General features: G+C 54.2%; 2 protein-coding genes across 2 annotated transcripts in view; one reads left to right on the top strand and one right to left on the bottom strand.

The window, feature by feature from the left end:
* ADGRA2 (adhesion G protein-coupled receptor A2) overlaps window positions 1-8,664 on the top strand; it is a 33,164-nt gene extending 24,500 nt beyond the window's left edge. Inside the window, exons 8-19 of the mRNA XM_030312638.1 lie at window positions 250-414; window positions 1,018-1,216; window positions 1,724-1,873; window positions 1,999-2,160; window positions 2,937-3,161; window positions 3,358-3,574; window positions 4,476-4,684; window positions 5,361-5,488; window positions 5,800-5,923; window positions 6,382-6,527; window positions 7,017-7,106; window positions 7,323-8,664. Of these exons, the coding sequence (XP_030168498.1) occupies window positions 250-414; window positions 1,018-1,216; window positions 1,724-1,873; window positions 1,999-2,160; window positions 2,937-3,161; window positions 3,358-3,574; window positions 4,476-4,684; window positions 5,361-5,488; window positions 5,800-5,923; window positions 6,382-6,527; window positions 7,017-7,106; window positions 7,323-8,589 (3,082 nt within the window). The 3' untranslated portion in view covers window positions 8,590-8,664. The remainder of the gene's footprint in view (window positions 1-249; window positions 415-1,017; window positions 1,217-1,723; window positions 1,874-1,998; window positions 2,161-2,936; window positions 3,162-3,357; window positions 3,575-4,475; window positions 4,685-5,360; window positions 5,489-5,799; window positions 5,924-6,381; window positions 6,528-7,016; window positions 7,107-7,322) is intronic.
* A 1,536-nt stretch (window positions 8,665-10,200) lies between these two features.
* On the bottom strand, window positions 10,201-14,997 carry BRF2 (BRF2 RNA polymerase III transcription initiation factor subunit). The gene is made up of 4 exons (XM_030312639.1): window positions 14,205-14,997; window positions 13,222-13,281; window positions 12,442-12,763; window positions 10,201-11,526 (listed from the first exon to the last, which is right to left on the bottom strand). The coding sequence occupies exons 1-4, from the start codon at window positions 14,356-14,358 to the stop codon at window positions 10,797-10,799; spliced, it is 1,266 nt and encodes a 421-aa protein (XP_030168499.1). The 5' UTR covers window positions 14,359-14,997; the 3' UTR covers window positions 10,201-10,796.
* Between the last annotated feature and the right edge of the window lie 7,736 nt (window positions 14,998-22,733).

Genomic DNA, 22,733 nt, shown 5'->3' with positions numbered 1-22,733 from the left:
AGGTATTATTATCTCCCTGATACACACAGGGAAATTGAAGCTCAGGAAAACAATATCTTAAGGCCGATGGGAATGAAAGGAGTATGTACTTGTATCCCTCGCTCAGTTAAAGGAAAAAGAACCCCGAAGCTCAAGCCCTGCACACTTAGGCCAGGGTGACGTGGGTGGACGGGGCCGGGGCACTCAGGGAGAGTGGCGCGGCCACCTGGAGCACCTCGCCGAGCCAGCCCTCCCCCTGCCCGCCTGCAGCGAGCTGACCGTGTCTCACATCGGTGTGTGGGCGTCAGGGGAGTGGGAGTGCTCGGTGTCCACGGCCCAGGGCAACGCCAGCAAGAAGGTGGAGATCGTGGTGCTGGAGACCTCGGCCTCCTACTGCCCGGCTGAGCGAGTGGCCAACAACCGCGGGGACTTCAGGTGCGGTCGCCTCTGCTGCCCCAGAGGACCCCCCCCTCCCAGCCCCCACCCCCGCTCCTGCGTCTGACAGCACCGGTGACCAGGGTCTCCCCATCTGCTCTGAGATGCAGACAGCACTTTTGTTGTCCAGCTCCAAGTGCCACTGTCCCGCTGCTGTATTGACAGAGCCCTTGTCTTTTGGTATGAACTCCCCATCTGAGATGTGCTGTGCAGAACAGAAAGTTTGGGTGGATTTTTTTGTTTCTTTGGTTTGCTTCCTTACATTAACAGTACACAAAACTCTCACACAACACGCCGTAATATCTCAATGGCCCCCTCAGTTAGCGAGGGCGGGTCTGTTCTCGCCGTTGTACAGCTGAGAATACTCAGGGGTGCCAAGGCTAAGTGACTTGAACTCAGGGCTCCGACTCTGAACACACACAGAGTTAGAGAGAAGGTGGGGCTCAGGAGCCCCTGGAAGGCCAGTCCAAACCCTCGCTTCCGAAGGCTTCCCCCAGGTCCCAAGGGGCCCGAGCATCCAGGTTCTCGAGGGCAGGGGAGGGGCCCTTGCTCTGAGGGAAGGAAGAGCCTGGGGCAACAGCAGCCTCCTGCTTCTACCCCCAGGTGGCCTCGAACCCTGGCAGGCATCACAGCCTACCAGTCCTGCCTACAGTACCCCTTCACCTCAGTGCCCCTGAGCGGGGGTGCCCCGGGCACCCGAGCCTCCCGCCGGTGTGACCGAGCTGGCCGCTGGGAGCCCGGGGACTACTCCCACTGTCTGTACACCAACGACATCACCCGCGTGCTCTACACCTTTGTGCTGGTGAGGCCAGGAGAGGAGAGGGGCAGGGGGCATCCCGTCTGCTCTGGGTCGGGAAACGGGAAGGGGAGAAGCCCGCTGGCCCCACGGGGCCCGGAGGCCCCCTCACGGCCACTCCGCCGCCCCTCCTGTCCGTGGGCGTGCGCGGTGAGGGGCTCTTGTTCTCTCGATTTTCTTCTTCCAGGCAATTCAGACCACCCCCTCCCAGGGCCACCCCGAGCATCTTTAGTCCCAAACACAGCAAGGACAGCCTTAAGGGGGAAAACAAGGACAGCGTGAGGTCGTCCCATTGTCCTTATGCCAGTGGTGTTCGGAGTGGACAGCCTCGAGTCCTGAGTTCATTCCTTCCTTGTGCCTCGTGTCTTGATTAGACCCAGCTGGTGGGCTAGACCCCTCTCCCCAGGCACCGGCACCCTGAGCATCAGCACAGACAAGGGGGCCCCCTAGGGGCAGTTCTCGGGGAGAAGGAGCAGAACTGGACGGTCTCCTTTCTCCCCTCAATTCTCCCAGATGCCCATCAATGCCTCCAACGCGCTGACCCTGGCCCACCAGCTGCGGGTGTACACGGCTGAGGCGGCCAGCTTCTCGGACATGATGGATGTTGTCTATGTGGCTCAGATGATCCAAAAATTTTTGGGTTATGTCGACCAGATCAAAGAGGTGAGATTCAACCCGGCCTCTGGGGCCCCTGGAAACCACCCTGTCCCTTGCTCAAGCCTCTTGTGTCCCCACCCCTGGGCCCCAAACCCGACTCCTGCCCTCAGTGACTCCCTGCCCCCCGCCAGCTGGTGGAGGTGATGGTGGACATGGCCAGCAACCTGATGCTGGTAGACGAGCACCTGCTGTGGCTGGCCCAGCGTGAAGACAAGGCCTGCAGCGGCATCGTGGGTGCCCTGGAGCGCATCGGGGGGGCTGCCCTCAGCCCCCATGCCCAGCACATCTCTGTGGTAATATGGGTCAGCTGGGAGGAAGCTCCTTGGGGAGCCTCGCACTGGGAGGGACCTTAGAATCAACGGGGGCCAACCCTCGCCAGCCAGGACAGACACACTCCTCTCTTCAGGCAGCAAGTCCTCCAAGTATGCACCTGCCGTGCGCCCAGCTAGCCAGAGCACGGAGCATGACTCAACGGAGTGGAATTCAGTTCCGAGTTGTCAGGAGCAGTGCAAAGGAGAGGGGGCCAGTGAGAGGGAGAAGTTGTGCAAAACTTCACGGTGGGGAACGGAACCGTAGCACCAGCCCAAGGAACTAGAGGGGCTTGGGATCAGGGTGACAGCACTGTGATGGAATGAGGAGTGATGGAGACATCTGTCCCCTGAAAAGAGGGTGAGATCGCCAGGGGTGGGTTGTGAACCCATTAGCAACCACAGGGGAGCAAGATGCTCTGCCTAGGCACTTCCGGAGGTACAAGGAGGCTGGACGTGGACCCTGCTCCACGGTTTAGTTGGGGTGGCAGAACTAGTATCTGTTGAGAAGTGAGCAAGATACAAGGTAGGGTGTGAGTGGGAGGAAAGGTCTTAGGAGGAAGAAGGTGCCATCGCCAGGGGTAGGGGAGACTCGGCAGCAGACCTAAGACTGCCAGGCCTTGGGAAGATGGGAAGGAAGAATGCGTAGGGGGACACAGCCTAAGCAAACCCACAGAGAGGGACCGTGTGGTCTCAGCAGGAAGCCAAGAGAGAGCCGCCAGATCTCAAATGGGGGGGAGTGACAAGTTCCCTGTCCCTAGAACTCAAGAAACGTGGCATTGGAGGCCTACCTCATCAAGCCACACAGCTACGTGGGGCTGACCTGCACAGCCTTCCAGAGAAGGGAGGCGGGAGTGCTGGGCATACGGCCCGGAAGCCCCGGCCAGAACCCCTCCCCGGAGCCAGAGCCCCTGGCCGATCAGCAGCTCCGCTTCCGCTGTACCACGGGGAGGCCCAGCATTTCTCTGTCGTCCTTCCACATCAAGGTGGGCACTGGGGGAGGCGTGTGGGGGCGGATGCTAAGAGGGGATGTGCCCAGATGCAGGTGCCTCGTGGAAGTGGGTGCTGTGAGTGGGAGCTGCTCCAGAAAAGGGGTAGAGGGGAGGGGGGAGGGGGGAGCCGTTAGGCCTTGGAGTCCTAGGGGGTCCTAGATGTCTCTGAGGAACTCCGATGTCCCCCCAGAACAGCGTGGCCCTGGCCTCCATCCAGCTGCCGCCCAGTCTGTTCTCGTCCCTTCCGGCTGCCCTGGCTCCCCCTGTCCCCCCAGACTGCACCCTGCAACTGCTTGTCTTCCGAAACGGCCGCCTCTTCCGCAGCCACGGCAACACCTCACGTCCCGGAGCCGCCGGGCCTGGCAAGAGGCGTGGCGTGGCCACCCCTGTCATCTTTGCAGGAACCAGTAAGGCGCTGAACTCCCCACACCCCTTCCTGCCCTTCCCTCACCCACAGCACCCCCTAAGAGCCTGGGGGAGTGGCAGAGGAGAGTGACCACACCCCATTTCCCAGGAGGCTAGGGGACAGAGACATCCTGTAAAGGGCTTCTGGAGAAAAGCCTCAGGAAGACATTGGGATGTATATCCCAGATTTGTCAAATTGCAAAAGTTAAAAACACAGACCCTTGACCCACCTTGGCCTCCCTCCCTCCGACCTCCTAACCTGGTGCCAACTTTCCCTCTCCGGGTGCCCCCACTCCCTCCATCCCCGAATCCTCACTTCACCTTTTGTTCCCTGAGTACAAGTACCTTCCACCTTCCTGTCCCTGACCCCAGCCCCAGAGTCCCCTCTTTTCAGGTAGGTCACCACCATTCATTCAGCACTTGGAACAGGCCACCTCCCAGTGCTTTATTTTTCTTTAAAAAAATTTTTTTTAAGTTTATTTATTTATTCTGAGAGAGACAGAGACAGTGTGAGCAGGGGAGGGGCAGAGAGAGAGAGAGAGAGAGAGAACTCCACACAGGCTCTGCATTGCCAGCGCAGAGCCTGATAAGCGGCTTGAACCCAGGAAACCGCAAGATCACGACCTGAGCCGAAACTGAGAGTCGGATGCTTAACCGACTGAGCCACCCAGGCGCCCCCTGGTGCTTTATTTTGATCCATCCCTGTGTCACCCTGGTGAGACTGACCACCTGGAAGGCAGGGCCCGAACTGGCACCTAACCATGTCCCGAAGTCCGGCCGGCGCCCGGCCCGCGGGCGTTCAGTGCACGCTCGGGCTGTTGTTCACTCGCCGCCACCTAGTTCCATACAGCCAGCCTCCCCGCAGCCCGGTTCCACCCGTGTGGACCTCCCTGTCTCCCGCAGGTGGCTGTGGTGTGGGGAACCTGACCGAGCCAGTGGCCGTCTCGCTACGGCATTGGGCTGAAGGGGCCGAACCCATGGCAGCTCGATGGAGCCAGGACGGGCCGGGCGGCCCCGGGGCTTGGAGCCCCGAGGGCTGCCAGCTCCGCTCCAGCCAGCCCAACGTCAGCTCCCTGCACTGCCAGCACTTGGGCAATGTGGCCGTGCTCATGGTGAGTGCAACAGGGGCCCAGAGGCTGGGAGAACTCCGGGGAATGTGTGGGAGGTGAGAATGGGGGTGTTCGGATCACCTGGGGCCACAGAGAACTACAGAGAGGACAGCAGCCTTATCGGGCCTCGTAACTGTAGGACTCATGGGGAAACGTCCCTCTGGCCTTCCCCACACCTTTTCATCTTTCAGGAGACAGGGAGGTTCTGCCTCCGCTCATCGAAAGGGATGGACCTGGAACTCCCCAGCCCGGTCTTCACATCCTGCACATCCAGATTGTTAAAGTGGAAAAAAAAAAAAAAAATCTGGGAACATTTCTCCTTTCTGGTCACCCCACTCCCTCACCACATTTTGCACCCCGCTCTCCCAGATCAGCTGGATGATAGAAACTTCCACCTCTTTCCTCATCCCTGATTTTCAGGCTGAGGCTCAGAAAAGCTCCCGGAAGGGCAAGAGACTAGGAGGGAGGAATAGGCAGGCAGTAGATGATTAACACTGCCTAAGACTGACTTCCTAAGAGCGGACTCGCAGCACTTACATCTTCACCTACCTGGACGGACTAGGGGCCAAAGCTGACAGGGCTTGGGGAAAGGAAAAGTGGCCTGGGGGGCTGGCCAGGACTCCATGGGGTGGCCTCTACCCCTGGCTTCCTAATACGTCCTCTTTCCTACTCTTTCTAGGAGCTGAGTGCCTTCCCCAGGGAGGTAGGGGGCTCAGGGGCAGGGCTGCACCCTGTCGTGTATCCCTGCACCGCCCTGCTGCTGCTCTGCCTCTTCTCCACCATCATCACCTACATCCTCAACCACAGGTGGGAGCGCCCGCAGGAGGGGTGGGCGAGGAGGGAGGGCTGTGGGTCTCACCAAGTACTGGCCAAGTGTTCCTTTCCCCAGTGGGGCCACATGACTTTCTTGGGCCCTTGCCTAGCATTTTATTTGCAGGGTCTAGGGCTGGAAAACACACCTTGGGGGTTAAGCCCTTCCTGCCCTGGGGCCTCTATCACACTCGCACACATGTATGCACATAGATATCTGCCTTTCCCTCTTGCTCTCTGAATTACCTTGAGACCCCATGGGCCTGATCTTGGGCGGAGTGGCCCATTAATTACTATTTCTGGGGCAGCTCCATCCACGTGTCCCGGAAGGGCTGGCACATGCTGCTGAACTTGTGCTTCCACATGGCCATGACCTCCGCCGTCTTTGCAGGAGGCATCACACTCACCAACTACCCGACGGTCTGCCAGGCAGTAAGCAGGAGAAGGGGCTGGAGCAGGGTGGGGGGCGCTCCTAGATGAGTGATGGCAGCCTAGGCACAGAGTCTGTGGGTGCAGGGGGAAAAGGGGACTCATGCTAACAGGCCCCAGCTCCACTGTTGTGTCCAGCCTTGCTGGGGTCGGGGGCATGAGAGGAGGGGAGGTAAGAAGTAGAGAAACTATGAGATGGGTCTTCAGTGGAGAATGGGGTCTGCAAGGAGAGGGCAGGGACAAGCCAGAAAGCAAGAGCAGGGGTGTCAAGTCTCCGGAGTGGGAGAGAACCCCGGGCTGGAAGTCGAGAGGGTGACCACGGGGTCAGAACCTTGAGGAGGATCTGGGTAGAGCTGGGGATGGGAACCTGGGAGGAGCGGTAGAACGCTGCGCACTGAGGCTCTGGGGTGGCTCCAGTCGTAGCGGCCCCGTCCCCCAGCCTCAGTGGCCTCACCCTGCAGGTGGGTGTCACTCTGCACTACTCTTCACTGTCCACACTGCTCTGGATGGGTGTGAAGGCCCGCGTCCTCCACAAGGAGCTTACCTGGAGAGCACCCCCTCCACAAGAAGGGGACTCTGCCCCGCCCGCTCCCCGTCCCATGCTCCGGTACATGCCTCAACTGTCAGCTTTGCAAGGGTGAAGGGTTCAGAGGCGGGTATAGAACACCAAGCTCTGTCCTCCCAGGGTGGATGCAGGGTGGGTCCAAGATCCTGGGAGATCACGCTCCAAAGAGAAAAGGCCCTAGGTGGCACCAGGTTGCCCAAGGCCATGGGGTGGGTGCACCCTTAGGGCTTTTCCTGCATGACAAAGCCAGGGAAGGAAGAGACTCCAAAGGGCATTGGACAGGGATCCTGGCCATGTGAGCAGCACCCTGATTTCTGCAGTGTTTAGGGTGAGAGAGCAATTCTAGCCTCTGTCCCCTAGGAATCTACTGAGCCTGCCCCGTAGGGGCCTTGCATCCCAGGCAAAAAATTCTGACAGAATTTAAAGGGGAAAGAGGATGGGACAGAGACCCTGAGTCAAGGTTTCCGGGCACCTGGTTCCAATTCCCTTGGTTCCCCATCTCTCTGATCCCCAAACCCCATTCCTCTCCAGGTTCTATCTGATCGCTGGAGGGATCCCACTCATTATCTGTGGCATCACAGCTGCTGTCAACATCCACAACTACCGGGACCACAGCCCCTAGTGAGCGCCCCAAACCCACCCACCCTGACACTGGACGCCTTCTACTTCCTTGGCAGGGGCACCTGCCAGGCCCGCTCAGCCGGCAACCCACCCCAAACCCATGCATGTTGACTCAGCCAACCTCTGCTTTTCCACTCACCATGTCCTATCACCCCAGCCACCCAGCCACCTCAGACGTGCTCCCCCTCCTCATCCACTGCCTGTGTCTCCCCTCAGCTGCTGGCTGGTGTGGCGTCCAAGCCTAGGAGCCTTCTACATCCCGGTGGCTTTGATTCTGCTGATCACCTGGATCTATTTCCTGTGTGCAGGGCTGCGCTTAAGGGGTCCTCTGGCACAGAGCCCAAAGGGGGGCACCAGCAGGGTCTCCCTGGAGCCAGGGGAGGAGCTCAGGGCTTCCACCAGGCTCAGGAGCAGCGGCCCCTTCCTGAATGACTCAGGTTCCCTTCTGGCTACTGGGAGCGCGGGGGTGGTGACACCCGGGCCCCCGGAGGATGGTGACGGCCTCTATTCTCCGGGAGTCCAACTGGGGGCGCTGGTGACCACGCATTTCCTGTACCTGGCCATGTGGGCCTGTGGGGCTCTGGCCGTGTCCCAGCGCTGGCTGCCCCGGGTGGTGTGCAGCTGCCTGTACGGGGTGGCAGCCTCCGCCCTGGGACTCTTCGTCTTCACCCACCACTGTGCCAGGCGCAGGGACGTCAGGGCCTCCTGGCGTGCCTGCTGCCCCCACGCCTCCGCCCCCGGCGCCTCACCCCGGGCCGTGCCCGCCGCCTCAGAGGACGGTTCCCCCGTGTTCGGAGAGGGGCCTCCCTCCCTCAAGTCCTCCCCGAGCGGCAGCAGCGGCCACGCGCCGCCCCTGGGCCCCTGCAAGCTCACCAACCTGCAGCTGGCCCAGAGTCAGGTGTGTGAGGCCGGGGTGGTGGCCCGCGGGGAAGGGGAGCCAGAGCCCACGGGCTCCCGGGGGAGCCTCGCGCCCCGCCACGCCAACAACTTGCACCACGGGCGCCGAGTGCACAAGAGTCGGGTCAAGGGGCACCGCGCGGGGGAGGCCGGCGCCAAGAACCGGCTCAAGGCGCTGCGCGGGGGCGCGGCGGCCGGGGCGCCGGAGCTGCTGTCCAGCGAGAGCGGCAGCCTGCACAACAGCCCGTCCGACAGCTACCCGGGCAGCAGCCGCAACAGCCCGGGCCTCCAGCTCGAGGGCGAGCCCATGCTCACGCCGTCGGAGGGCAGCGACACGAGTGCGGCGCCGCCCCTCGAGGCCGGCCGGCCAGGCCAGCGCCGCAGCGCCAGTCGCGACAACCTCAAGGGCGGCGGGGGCGGCGCGCTGGAGAGGGAGAGCAAGCGCCGCTCGTACCCGCTCAACGCGGCCAGTCTGAACGGCGCGCCCAAGGGGGCCAAGTACGACGACATCACCATGACGGGCACGGAGGCGGCCGGAGGCGCCTGCATGAAGACGGGGCTCTGGAAGAGCGAAACCACCGTCTAGGGCGGGGGTGGGCGACGCTGTAGGACAGGCTGGCCATGTGGCCCTGTCACCCAGGCTGCTGGGGGGGAGGGGGGGCGGGGCCTCAAAGACGTCAACCGGTACATCAACGGGTTTGAGGTAGAGGCGCCCATGGCTGCCGCTCGGCACACCAGCTTTAGTCCTGGAGGCTGGGGAAAACGACAGGGGGAGGCCTGCCACCGCCAAGAGGGCAGTCCCTCTGGGGTAGCGACAATCCCAGGACCACAGGCATGATACATTTCCGTCCCAGCCCAGGCTGCTTTTGGCAGTCAAACCGGTGCCGTCCAGGGTTAGCAGGGGAGGTCCTGCCAGCCCGTGGAGTGAGAAACTGCCCCCCCAGAGCCCCCAGGTGGTCTCCTCCTTAGGTACTCCCCACAGCTTATCCACCGTGCCTCACTGATGGTCATCGGCCTGATCAGGAAGACACAGATGACAGGAGCTTGAGAACAGCGTTCTCTCCTCACTGCCCTCGTCAGAAGTCAGCCCTCTGTGCCTAGATCCTAGGGCCTCCCCAACCCTGCTCTTGGCCAACCAGGGGGCCAGCCTAGCAGTTGAGCCAGGTGACCAGGACCTATAGGTGCTGCTTTTAAGATAAACTATGCAAGAGAAGGTAGAACCGTGTGAAAGCAGCTCTGGAGATGGAGTTCTAGGGAAGGGGGTGGGAGCAGGTGGGAAGGTTGCACCATCAGGGACGGTGGGACACTTCCCACAGGAGTGGTCCACACACCACATGGCAGGGCTGTAGAGGGGGCATCCCAGGACAAAGCCAAGGCCCTACACCTGAGAAGCTGACTCTGCCAGATGCCTGGGAAGGATCTGAGGGAAGTAGAGAGTCGTAGTGCTTAGATTTGGAGCTGAAGGCAGTCACGCCCTAAACCTGGCCCTATAAACAGTGCTCCGAAGAGAGGCTCTACCACAAGGCTGCAGGTAGTGTTGGGGAAGCACTTATTGTTCAGTTGCAAGCCCCACATCCCTAGTCTCAGCTTTCTAACACCATGGGGCTGAGGAAGAGACTTCCCTGCCTCCATGAGGCCGTATGGAAGGACCAGTCCAAGAACTGACCTCTAAGTCAGGTTAGGGAGAAACCTCCCAAACATCAAACTGGCTTCCTGCCTCACAGACTCCCAAGCTGAATCCCTCAAGGTATCAGGTAGGGTCCCTGCAGCTCACCCGGGCCCTGTGCCTTCACTACTTTTAAACACCAGCACCCATATTTTCCCCCAACCTAAAAAGTCACCACCAGCCTTTTACTAAAGGACCCAATGAAGGTGGAGGGAAACCTGGGCCTGGTGAAGAACAGGAAAACAAGACCTGGTCTAGGTCCCCTCCCAGCGTCCATGTCACTGCAGCCTGATCACGAAGGCAAAAGACATAAGGGAGGGGAGAAAACCCACACACCTTGGGATGAATCCTGTTATTTATGCTTGCTGCACAGACAATATTAGACAAAAAGAAAAAAAAAAAGCTTCGTATTATTCTTCCACATATGCTGGCTGCTGTTTACATACCCTGCCAATGCCTTAGCACTGGAGAGCTTTTGCAATACGCTGGGGAAAAAAGGGAGGGAGGGGATGAAAAGTGCCAAAGAAAACATGTTTTTAAAAGCTTGAGTTTTATACAATAGAATGTTTTCTAGCAGATGCCTCTTGTTTTAATATATTAAAATTTTGCAAAGCCCTTGAGCTATAACCTTAGTCCACCCACGGTCCTTTTGTTATGAAGTGGAGGATTTCATGACCTCATACACAAGAACCCATCGATGCCTATAGGTGGACACTGGGCCCACAGCTGCCCGGTTTCTGTCCTCTGGGGGCTGATACTGTTCAAGATACCACCCGCTCCACACCAGCAGCAAGGGCCCATCATCAGGCCTGTAGCAGCAGCATTGTACCCGGTTCAAACCAGGAGGAAGCCTAACCTCCTCCAACCAATCTAGGAGGAAAGCCATCCCACGTAATTCAAACATGGGCCACTTCTCCAGCACCAAAGGACCGATTCTCTCCAAGCCAATCGTCCCTGCACTGCTCCCAACTTCTATTCCAGGACCCAGGGTCCAGGTAATTGCAGAGTCCCTCGGTTCCTTTAAACAAGAAAACACCTAAGGACTTACATATGCTGATTTCTCCAGATAGGACAGGATTATTATTAAGCTGCTGTCAGAATGTGGTGAGTGCTCCCCCGGACGTACATCAGGGAGGGTTAGAAACACTCCTGGCAGCCTGTCTTGCAGCTTGAGCTTTTTCAAAGTCCTTAATTTCCTGAGGGGTACGCAAATACTGCTCTATTTCACTATCAGATATGTTCTCATCTCCGGTGACTGTGGAGACTGGGGGTGGGGGGCAGATCCGCTTTGGGGGCTTCAACATGCAAGGTGGGAGGAGAGGGGCGGGACTAGCTGGCCGCTTCCCCTCAGGCAAATCTAAGGAACTACTCGCCACCTCCTCTTTTCCCTGCTCTGGCCCCTGACACCGTCCCCGCAGCTCCTTCTCCCCAGCTTCCATCTCTGCCGTTCCATCGCGAAAGGCCTTGCGGACCAACGTGTGGCGGTGCTGGAGAAGGTCACCGATGTGCTTCACCACAGAGCGCTTGTCGAGCTTCAGAACCTGCAGCCAGGCCAGCCGCTCGGCCATCCGCAGCAGCACGGAGAGCAGCTCCTGCAAGCGGGAGGAAGCGGGGTAGGGCAGGTCCACGTTCGCCAGTTTACAAAAACGGGCCAGGGAACACGTCAGCCGATGCGAAGGCTGCAGCGACTGCCATGCCAGAAAAGTAGCAGCAGTGATGACAGGCAAGGGATGCCGCCCAGTCACCAGCCACGTCTCATCCGCCAGCTCCACCAGCTGCAATGTTCGCGACAGCATCTTCTCTTTGTCTTCCACGTATTTGGCTGGCACAGACGGGGAGGCTTGGAACAGTCTGAAGCTGAAATGACCAAAAGGAGAGTCTGGTCTCGATGCCCACAGGGGAGGGGACTGCTCTTCCCAAGTGAAGAAAAGCAGTCCACTCCAGGTGGGCTATTCTGTCCTCTTGGAACAAATACTCAAACTTGCTGGCAGCGGGTTTATACAGGTGCTGAGAGAAGACAGGCTGCGTCTCCCACCCGTGAGGTGAAGGGCAGGAGCATGCAGGGGGGAAGCTAATGTGTCAGCGACCCCGTCGGCCAGTATTCTCCGTGCTTTACACATGCTCTCCTATCATCCACTCTATGCCCCATTATGTGCATTTATAGTTAAAAATCTGGCCCAGAGTCATCCAGCTAGGAAGTAACCAAGCAAACCCAACACAACTTGACACTGGTAGCCTGTGCCTTCTACTCTATTTTCAGAAAAGAAAAGGAAGAAGAGAAAAGAAGAGAAAAGAAAAGAAGAGAAGAGAAGAGAAGAGAAGAGGAAAAGAACGTGGCTCCTAAAGAAAATAAAATGAAAAAAAAAGCAGTAGCTTCCACCACCGGCCCAGTCACTAACATCTTGTCACCTCCACTTGCAGATGATCCTGCTGAGGCAGGGCAGTCGCACACAGTCAAGCAGGCCACGCACAATGTGAGAGCCGCAACTCAGCGGCCCGGTGACAAGGCTGATACCTGCGCTGCCTACATCAGGCATCAGGATGCAATAAAGGCAAAGGGATTCGGAAATGCCAAACAGTTTAGAAATGTGAAATGGAATCAGCTTTATCGCCAAGTACTAGGAAGAGAGACTACAAGGGCACGAGGGAGGGAGAATATAGATTTTCCTCCCAAATCCCTTTAGATGCGCTTTGGTGAAAAAGTGACAGAAAGGTAAAAAGATGGAGGGCTAAGGGTCCATCCCGTCCCGGGGGTTCCCGGTAGGCAGGTACCTGCTACAGTACGTCTTCACCAGGTCTGCCAAGCACAGCGAGGGCACATCCAGCCCCAGGAGCTTCACTATCTGCATGTAGGTGCCAGAAAACACATCCAAATCCGCATACAACAGGGCGCAGACGGTTCCCATGGTTAGGGGCCAGTTATGCTGTCGGCAGGTGATCAAGACACAGCACCCAACTAGCACCTCCTTCTTTTGCAGCCTGGCAGCACGGATGCCAGAGTGCCGGTACGCCTGCTGGTAGTAGGCAACTGCCGTGTCCTCAAATGTTGATGGCAACTGCAGGACTCGACAGAGGTCTCTCACTCGGCGGAGACCTAAGAAAGCCCACAGCCAGAGTCAGAGGGGTCAAAGGCACTACTGAGTGGCTCCTAGCAACTTCTGCTACACTTGCCTCCCATACCAGTTGCACAAATGATGTACTTTTCTACGATGACAGGAGTGACGCTTGGTGAGGTCATTCTAAAGACACAAAGAAATCTGGGGAAAGAAGTCACATTTCAACCCACCACTCTTCAGGGGCTGGTGTGATTCAGAGCCAAGCCAAAGTGTGATCTGGGATGCTTAAATCAACCTTTAACATACCCCTGACAAACCCACACTGTATACTGAATTGCCGCCTCTCTTAGACCATGTCCATTCTTTATTTCGGACTACCATTCTCTTCTACTCTACCTTACATAGCAATGCTGAAATCAGGAAAAGCAAGAGGATGGGCTGGACCATCAGAAGAATTTTCTTTAAGGCCACTGTGTCATAAAAGGTTGAGTCTCACCTCGTTGCTGGCTGCGGCTAACTTGATCGTTTTCCCCTGTGCTTCGGGAATATGTTACTTCTGTAAGATAAGGGACAACAAATAGCTTTGTTTAGCCTTTATTCACCAGACCCCTGGCCTCCCGCCACACAAAACCAGGGAGAATTCATATCATTAGGCTCTGCTCCCTGTCTCATGAAGGTGCCCATTCTTGCACATTAAAAGTCCATCTGGTTTTCTACGTTCACAAGCAGTATCAAATACAGAGACTGAGGGGAGCCTGGGTGGCTCAGTCGGTTAAGCGGCCGACTTCGGCTCAGGTCATGATCTCACGGTCTGTGAGTTGGAGCCCCGTGTGGGGCTCTGTGCTGACAGCTCAGAGCCTGGAGCCTGTTTCAGATTCTGTGTCTCCCTCTCTCTGACCCTCCCCCGTTCATGCTGTCTCAAAAATAAATAAACGTTAAAAAAATTTTTTTTAAAAATACAGAGACTGAGGAAGGTTAAGACGGCACTAAAGGGGCTTCAAGAGTTCCAAATTTGCAGCCATCTCTCCTGTATATCCAATCTAGGCAATTTTCCTGATTGCTGATTTTGAGGGCTGCACTGGTCAGGGACTCAGAAAGAAAGAAAAAAAAAAAAAAGATGTGTTTGTCAATTAGGGCTAAAGGCTCCTTCGGGCTCATACTTTGTCCGCACTTGTAAGGAATTCCATCCGTCCATCACACCCAGACTAGATAAATTGAGTGAAACTCTGTTTCTCTGTTTCATTTGGTCGACGTTTATGAGACCTAACACATGCCAGATACCGTACCAGGTGCTAGAAAAACGCAGAGGAATGGCCGTCCCTGCCCTCCTGCAGCGCTCCTTCACTTTAGGTCACTTACTCCCGTAGTTAAGTGTACACGTGACAACGAGAGGGCGTGAGAGGAATAAGAGGAATCTGATGTCAATCCCTCCACCACCCCAGCCTATACCCACGGCCCTGGAAAGGCCGGCACAAATACCTCGGAGGTTGCCCTCGTCGCTGAAGGTGGTAGTAAGGACTCCCTCGGTGACGACGCAGCCACAGTCTGAGCACACCAGCTGGCTCTGCGAATAGTGAGAGTCTTCCACGAGCTCAGTGGAGCCGCAATCGGGGCAGTGGCCTCCGCCCGGCATGTCACAACCCAGAGTCTCGGAAGCTTTCAGATATCTACTCGCACGTCCGCAACAGCAACAGCGCGGAAGCCGGTACTAGGAGGGGAGCCTTCTAAGCGCTGCACCTTTCTCTTCCGGCCAGAGCAAACGCGGTTTACATAGGCAGTTCTGTACGCCGGCGGAGAGCCACTTCCGGTCCGGGTCTCTGCAGCCTCGGGTAGAAACGTGAGCTAGGAGAGAAGGTTCCTGGTGTGGACCGCGTCTTCGCCTTGCCTTCCCCCGGCGTCTGCGGTCGGTTTGAAGTGGGCCAGACCGGGGCGAGGGAGTTGAATTTAGGTGAGATTTCTTCTCACGTGGACACACATAACAGACAAGAAATTGTGGCCATTCCCAAACAAGTCTAACTTCTGAAATGCTGGGGGAATCGTAGATTCTCTGTTACTCTTTGGTAACAAATGTTGATTTTGGCCATAGTGCAAAGTATGGTGAGAAAGCAGGAAATTATGTTCTACTCTCCAGAGTGGCTTTCCCAGGCAAGTTGTTTCCTGTCTATGCAGTCTATTTTTCTCAACTATAGAATGAGGGAATTGAATTAAAATCCAGAGTGACAAGGGGCGCCTGGGTGGCTCAGTCGTTTAAGCGTCCAACTTCAGCTCAGGTCGTGATCTCACAATTCATGACTTCAGGCTCCCCCTCGGGCTCTGTGCTGACAGCTCAGAGCCTGGAGCCTGCTTCAGATTCTGTGTCTCCCTCTCTCTCTGCCCTTTCCCCCTCCAAGCGCTTGCGCGCGCTCTCTCTCGCTCGCTCTCTCTCTCTCAAAAATAAACAAACATTAAAAAAAAATTTTTTTTAATCGAGTGGCAAACTCAAATGCTTTCAGAGACTAGGCAAGGAATATCCAAGGGAGTTGATAGTGAAAGAATATGGAGTGATGAGGCTTTGGGCAAACTGGAGGGTTCAAGCAGATGTAGATGTTTTAAAACCGAGCTTAAGCTGAGCTTTAAGATATTCCAAGATTCTGCTACAAAGTTCCTAGCTTGCTATAGTATAACTCAGAGAATCTTGAACAAAATTGTGCCTCTAGTGATGCTATCACAGAAACCAAGCTTACAAATTTAAAATGATGTATGTTATGTTTGAATATAAATTAAAAGTCGCCAAAAGAGTCATGTAATCACACTCGTTAAGAATAAAGATTTTAACGCCTGAAAGGTTTAACCCATTGTGTCTGAAAAATAAGAAAGTTGAGTTAAATGACAAGGACCACCAAAGTCTGTCCATATGACTCCAAAAAAGCAGATGGGAGTCATCACAGCACGTGCCTAAAGTGTGTGCGGGGAATCTGTTTCTCGGGCCGACAATGGAGAATTAGGCTCCTGGCATCAGCAGATTTTAGGAGCTGTTCTGGGCTTAATTTCAACCTTACATTGGGGGTTGGGGCCGGAAGGTAAGATCAGCACTTTTCCCTGAGAACAGAAAATGTTTGGACAGCTCCTGTGCAGAATGAATTGAGGAATACGGATGTTTTGTCAGCCCCTTAACAAATTGGGATACTCCCTTGAGGAATAAGGTACAGGTTACAGGTTACAAGATAAGATACAACTGCCTTCCTTAGAAGACTAATAAATTCTGCGTCCCAGAACTGAAAAGATTTCAAAATAAAAAATGGCGCTTACTAACCTGAAGAGACAGACGACACAGTGACCATGTACCCAGAGAGACCTCAAAGGAGTGGGGCCTCAAAAAAGAAAGGGATCTGAGGAGACAGGGCGGTAGGTTCTTTTGAAAGAGCTGTAATCAGTGGTCGGGACAGAGGACTCTCTGTATGCCTAATGAGACTGTGAGTTCCCTGGACCACAGTGGGGAACAAGGGCATCTCTGACACAAAGATTGCGTATTACCTGCAATCCAAGCATCAGCTTTCCCTGCTTCAAATGTTGCTTACCTTTAGTATAAATTGGGAAGGAGGTGCTGTGCCTTACAAGGATTGCCCGTTCAACGGAAGCCCCTCCGGCTCACAAGCACCTCCCCCTCTGCTCACAGCTGTTCCCCTCCCTTACTACCGCACGACGGAATTTCCTGCGCCTCGGATCTCTGTGGGCTAGCCGCATGCTCTCCCACTGACCAGTCGTCAGTTGACCTGGGAGCACAGAGCAGCCAGACTTCCATTTTCTCCTTTTCCGCACCAGTATCACGAGACCGTTCGTGCACCTTGCTGAAGGGTGGAGGAACTTAAGGTGATCGTAACATAAATGAGAAGTATGTTTGTAAAATGGGAAATTTCCCAAGACTCTCCTCACAGTTCAAGAGGTAAGCATTTAGAGAACAACCAAACCATGGGTGCCTGGGTGGCTCGGTCAGTTGAGCCTCTGACTCTTGATTTTGACTCCGGTCATAATCTCACGGTCATGATCTCATGGCAATGAGATGGAACCTGTGTCGGGCTCCCATACCCATGGAGCCAGCTTAAGACTCTACCTCTCCCTCTGCCCCTCCCTGGCTCGCTCTATCTCTCTCAAGAGAAAATAATAATAATAACAACTAAATTTTAAAAAACAACCAAACCAAAATACCTTCAAAAGCGGTCACCCCCCTTTTCCAGTTTCTTTCCTTGATGTGCATACTTAAATATACCACCCCATCCCCAAAAGACTGCTTTCTCAGAGCATGCGGACCTCTTCTTTTTAGAGAAGTCCCACCTACTACCCCAGGACTGGATCACACTGGAGCGTTCACCTCCTTCCCCCAACCCAAGATACAGTAATCCCCAACAGTTCATTCCCTTACATTTGAATTACTCGCTCCAGCCCCACACCACAAGGGGGCTTCAACACAATAGCTCTGGGTGGGCACTGGCATTCAAAGTCTCCTCTAGACTTGCCCACTAGTGCGAGGTGTGTGATAAGGATTTACTTCTGGCTGTCCAGCAGGTAAATTCTGATAATTCCGGCATGCTTGTGTGTGCACAAAACACCCCTCAGAGACATCCATTAGTTTTAGACACTACAGTCGACATCCCTACGGGGGTGGGGAAATATGTTCCCAAGAGCAACATAATTGCACTGGGAGTGGTTCTTTACATTACCCTACAGAACATTATCAGACTCCTCCCACCCCCAATTTTGTGCAGATCTTGAACCTAACTACATTAAAAAAAAAAAAAAAAAAAGTGGGATTTTACTAGAGTCCTCTGCCCATGAAAGTCGCGTTAAAATTCTTCTTTTCCCAACATTACTCTTAGTAAAATGGAAGAGCGGTGTTATGATCTTTCAACCAGCGCCTATAAGGGGTAGCGGAGTGAGTGATTCTCTTTTCCAGTCACAAGTGTGTGATACCCCAAGGGCCTGGCCCTCAGACAGGCTGGGAGGTAGGCAGAACCCAGACCAGAAGATGGCGCTCTCTAGTAAGACTTGAAAGTCCAGGGGCGCCTGGCTGACTCGGTCAGTAGAGCGCGCAACTCTTGGGGTCCTGAGTCTGGGCCCCCCACTGGGGGGTAGATTGTACTTAAGATTTACAAAAACCAATTTTAAGGCTTGTAAGTCTGGGGTTCTCCACTCTCTGAGGAAGAAGTTCATTTATTTGCCTTTCTCTGGAAATTAGGACCGACACAACCTCCTAGTGCCCTTCCTGCTGTTATAGACTCTTCTAAGAGTTACCGTCATTCAGTGATAGTGATGATCTGTTTACCAGATGCTCCTCAAACCCCTCTCCCCCATGCCACCCCCACCCCCGACCCCAGCCTCTGAAACTGGAACCATGTTTCTTGTCTCTGTATAACCAGTGCCCACGTGGTGCCGGGCACACGGGCTTCTGGAATGCAGAGCGCCCAGAACGTGTGGATTTGAGTAGAAAGCTACTGGGGAGGGGAGGCTGTTGGAAAGGCTGCCCCAACCATGGTCCAGATGTGAAATACGGACCTCAAGCCACAGTTCTTTCCAGAGAGGAGAGGGGAAAGGAAGACACTGCTGCTGTGGGGGCTGAAGGAAACTCCCACGCGTTCTCCTTCAGTTAGATGTGTGTATTCTACTCAGTTGTTCGCCCGTCTAGCTCTCCCTCTGATTGCAAGTCTTTGTGGGAATATGTGGCTTTGTCGTCCCGGTGTCCAGGGGCCACCTTCTATACTGAGGGCTGGCATTCAGTGAGGAGCTAGTCCACTCCTGTGAACACCTGTCCCAGGTGGGCCTGTAGGAAGCAACAGCTTCTAAGACTAAACTTCTCTGAGACAAGACGATTCTAATTTAGAACAAATCACCAGGGAGAGCTGGGCTGCCTCTGCTCCTTAATCTGGCCTCACCCCTGGGCTCCTCCCAGCTCAGTGGACCGAAAGGAAACCTTATCACTCTGAGCCAGTTTCACTCCGAGCCCTGAGGACACGCTCTCCTGTCACACTAAGCCTGGCAGGTGGCTCGGGCTGAGGAGTCTTTCTGACTGGATTGCCTTCCCATCACCTCAACTCTTTGGTGGGAACTCAATCTTCTCTACCGCTCACGGTGAGACCGCTATGGCCTACAGCACGAACTACCTAAATCCTGGTGCCAGCTAACTCCCCTTGCTCATATCCGCCTTCTCCTTTTGCATTGTTCATGCCATCCCCATTACACACATCGCCTTTCCTGGGCTGAGGATTAACGTGTTCCATTTCTTCAACTCCGAGGAACAAAGGCATCCGATAACTCTAAGAAGGTGGTCCCAGGCCACCATTCGCTGCACAGACTGAGAGCATGAATACCAGTCAGCTTACTTACCTGGAACGTCCCTCCTCAGGGAGGCTGTGGCTTAGCTGGCCTCATCTTGAGAGGGAATCGAGTCATACCGTTTCCCCGCCTGCACCAGTCCTCCAGGATCCCAAGAGAATTACAACATGATCTCCTTGACTCCCAAAGTGATCCTAGACTAGGGGTTAGCAAACTCTGTAAAGGGCCAGATAGCAAATATTTAGGCTTGGCAGATGATAAGGTCTCTGTTACAACCCCTCAAGTCTGCTTTTATAATGTGGAAACAGCCATAGACAATTATGGGAACAAATGAGTATGGCTGTATTCCAGTAAAACTTTGTGGACACTGACATTTGAATTTCATGTAATGTTCGTGTGTCATGAAGTACTGTTATTTTAATTGTAAGAATTTCAGTATTCGGTGTGGTGTTGTTGACTATGCCCATCATTCTGTACATTAGATCTCCAGACTTATTCATTTTATGTTAAAAAAAAAAAAAAGCAAAAATCATTCTTGCTTCGAGGGCCATATAAAAACAGGAAGCAGGCTGTATTTACTGACCCCTGTTCTAGACCTCCAGGTCAGACAGACAAGGAGTTCAAATCTGTTCTTCTTTTTTTAATTTTTTTTCCTTTTTTTTTAAAGTTTATTTATTTTTGAGAGACAGAGAGGGAGGGAGGGGCAGAGAGAGAGAATCCCAAGCAGGGTCGACACTGTCAGTGCAGAGCCCATTGAGGCGCTCGATCTCACCGACCTGAGCTGAAATCAAGAGTTGGACACTCAACCAACTGAGCCACGCAGGTGGCCCGAAATCTGTTCTTAACTACTCACTCTGCCACCCCAGGGGAACTAAAACTCTCCCCATGTCTAGGACTCTGTTTCCTCATCTGCATGACGGAGATATTATCTACCTTGATGAGAATTAGAAATAGTACCTGTCAGTGTGTAGTGACTAGTAAGAATACAAATGCTTAATGCAAAAATGCTGTTGCAGTCAAAGCTAGCCTGAAGGGCACTTGATAGGCAAGGACAACAGTTTTCTCTCTCCTCTGAGGGCTTATCAAGGGCACCAAGGGGACTATTTCCAGGGCTCAGATACAGGTTTCTGTGTAAACCTGTAGAGATCTGGGGGCTTTGGGACACGTTGGCTCACAGAGCTTCAGGAAGCCTGTTTTGAATGTGAATCCGCCTTCCCCTGAGGTTGAGGGCACAGCCCCTGAGAGAACACCTGGAGAGAAGCCATGGGAACAGGATCCATTCGCTGGTGGACGTTGGGTTCCAGCAGCCTGTGCTGCTGATGTCTGGGCCCTGGTTAACGTGTCAGAACCACACCCGGTAAATGACTGCTTTCCACGGGCAGCGGCGGGGCGGGGTGCTTCCCCAGCAAGCGTTTATTCTGGCCCAGAGGCGGCCGATGATAAGCGGAGCCGGAAGTAACCTGGATGGTATCCGCGGCCACCACAGTTCTTCCGTGTGCGTGTGTGTTTCAGGGGGCGTGGGGGAGGGGGGCGGGGGGGGGTGGTTAGTTAGCTGGGCACGTTCTCCCCCAGGATCACTATCCGTCCTGGTTGCAGAACAGTATCCAAAGGCACGCAGAAATGTTCAAAGCAGTCCGTACTTACTGCACTGCCTGCTCCCATCTTCATTTTAAAGTGTATCTGGGGCGCCTGGGTGGCTCAGTCGGTTGAGCGTCCGACTTCGGCTCAGGTCATGATCTCACAGCTCGTGAGTTTGAGCCCCGTGTCGGGCTCTGTGCTGACAGCTCCGAGCCTGGAGCCTGCTTCTGATTCTGTGTCTCCCTCTCTCTGCCCCTCCCCCCTACTTCTCTCTCTCTTGCTGTCTCAAAAATAAACATTTTTTTTAAGTTAATAAATTGTATCTAGATAATTAAGACACCAGGTTGCAACAGGAGTCTAGTGCATACTGTAAGAGCTGGACCATGGTGATCACTTCCTAATGTATATAAAATGTCACGTCACTAGTTGTACACCTGAAGCAAATACAATATTGTAGGTCAACTACACCTCAATTAAGGAAAGAAAAAAGAAAATCCAAATTAAATTTTTTTTGAAAGTCATGCTGCCATTTTTTTTTAAATATGTGAAATTTATTGTCAACTTGGTTTCCATACAACACCCAGTGCTCATCCCAAAAGATGCCCTCTTCAATACCCATCACAAATTAAATTTCTTAAAAAAATAAAGTGTATGTATTTGTATAAGAGGGAAAATGCCAGGACAAAGAATCAAAATAACAGTGGTTAGTTACCTCTTGGTAGCGAGGAGCTTAGGATTTCTTTTGTTCTGGGCATAAGCATGTACAACATTACTTAGAAAAATCTACAGGCCAAGTGAGTGGACAAGGGAGTGTAGGGGAGAGGAAAAGACACCATTCCTTCAGAAGGAGAACAGGAGAGGGCTTTTCACCAACTGGGAAGCCAAGGTGAGAACCTGAAGCCGCCTGACAGACGCCCAAGCTCCCAGGGTCCAGGGGGGCTTGACTTCCTTCAGCTCAGAATCCTGGATTTGGGAAATTTCACTCTTTATGCTGTTCATAGATCTTACAATCGTTCTCTGTATTTTCCTGGTTGTTGTTGTTATGTTTGTTTGTTTTTTGTTATTAGCAGCTAAGCTAAGAAGACTTCAGAGAAAGGAGAGAGTTGTGTCCCTCAGAGGCCCGGAGTTTGAAAGACACAGCAGCCTGCCCCTGAGGGCTGGGTCTGGCGGCCACGGGGGGGGGGGGGGGGGGGGGGGCAGAACCAACTGCAAAACAAAAAGTGAAGGACCTCAGAGGGAAAAGTTAGGGTCATTTGCATAAAGAAACTTTCTTTCCCTAAGACTCTCCTTCCAGAGGGTTTTGTTTCCTTTTGTTTTTCTTAAATTGAACCTGGAGGGCTGTGTTTTAAGAGAAGTTGCTTTCATATCACTTTACATGGCAGCCCCACCACTGACAACTAGTTGGGGTAACCAGGGAGGCCTTCAGGGGCGCCCCCCCATCCCACCCGGAGGGGCTTCACAGGGCAGTACCTGTACCAGGCCCACCTCTGTCCCTCTATAGTGTGACTTTTATCACAGGGCAAGAAAAAGCATCTCCTCCCTTTCAAGAGGTCGGGGCCCTTGGAGCATGGACTATGGTTGGGAGGCAGGCCGACCTCTCACCTCATCAGGAAAGGCTCAGACTTCCAGGAGAGCTGAGCTCAGGAGAAGATTCCCTGTGCTTCCCCAGTACCCTCTATTCAGGAATGGAAAAACCAAGTTGACTGAACCAGGGATTTGGCTCCCAGATCTCGGGCAGTGTGAACACAATATGAATTCAAATCACATCCCCACAGTGAACCTTTCACTCTCTAGGAAACTGGTGGGGGATTGGGGTGGAGGGATCAAGGAAGGGACCTTGCTCACACACTCAGCCAAAAGTGCCCGGTGCTGAGGAACAGGCGGCAGCTTTTAGTAGCGGGGACAGAAAATTCAAATGATGTCCTTCTGGTAAATGCCACGGTCCCTGCAGGCCAAGATTGAGGGACGTGTCGTAGGGAAGGGATCAGAGACGTCCCATCCTCTGTGGGAGAAAGGGCATTGGGACCTCTGGGCACCAGGCAAGGTGGAAGCAGCAGGAATCCAGGTGAGAGACCCTTCATGGGGTGAGAAACACTGGTAATTCCCCAAGAGAAGTTTTCTAGA

Source organism: Lynx canadensis, chromosome B1 (genome assembly GCF_007474595.2).
Source record: "Lynx canadensis isolate LIC74 chromosome B1, mLynCan4.pri.v2, whole genome shotgun sequence".
Lineage (NCBI taxonomy): Eukaryota > Metazoa > Chordata > Mammalia > Carnivora > Felidae > Lynx > Lynx canadensis.
The sequence above is the reverse complement of the archived record's forward strand: the minus strand, read 5'-3'. Positions and strand labels throughout refer to the sequence as shown.

Coding starts and splice junctions, on each gene's coding strand:
- BRF2 (XM_030312639.1), bottom strand. CDS start 14,358: ATGCCGGGCGGAGGCCACTGCCCCGATTGCGGCTCCACTGAGCTCGTG. Junction 12,764..13,221: donor TAGCCGCAGCCAGCAACGAG/GTGAGACTCAAC, acceptor GGGCTTTCTTAG/GTCTCCGCCGAGTGAGAGAC. Junction 11,527..12,441: donor GTGAAGACGTACTGTAGCAG/GTACCTGCCTAC, acceptor TGGTCATTTCAG/CTTCAGACTGTTCCAAGCCT.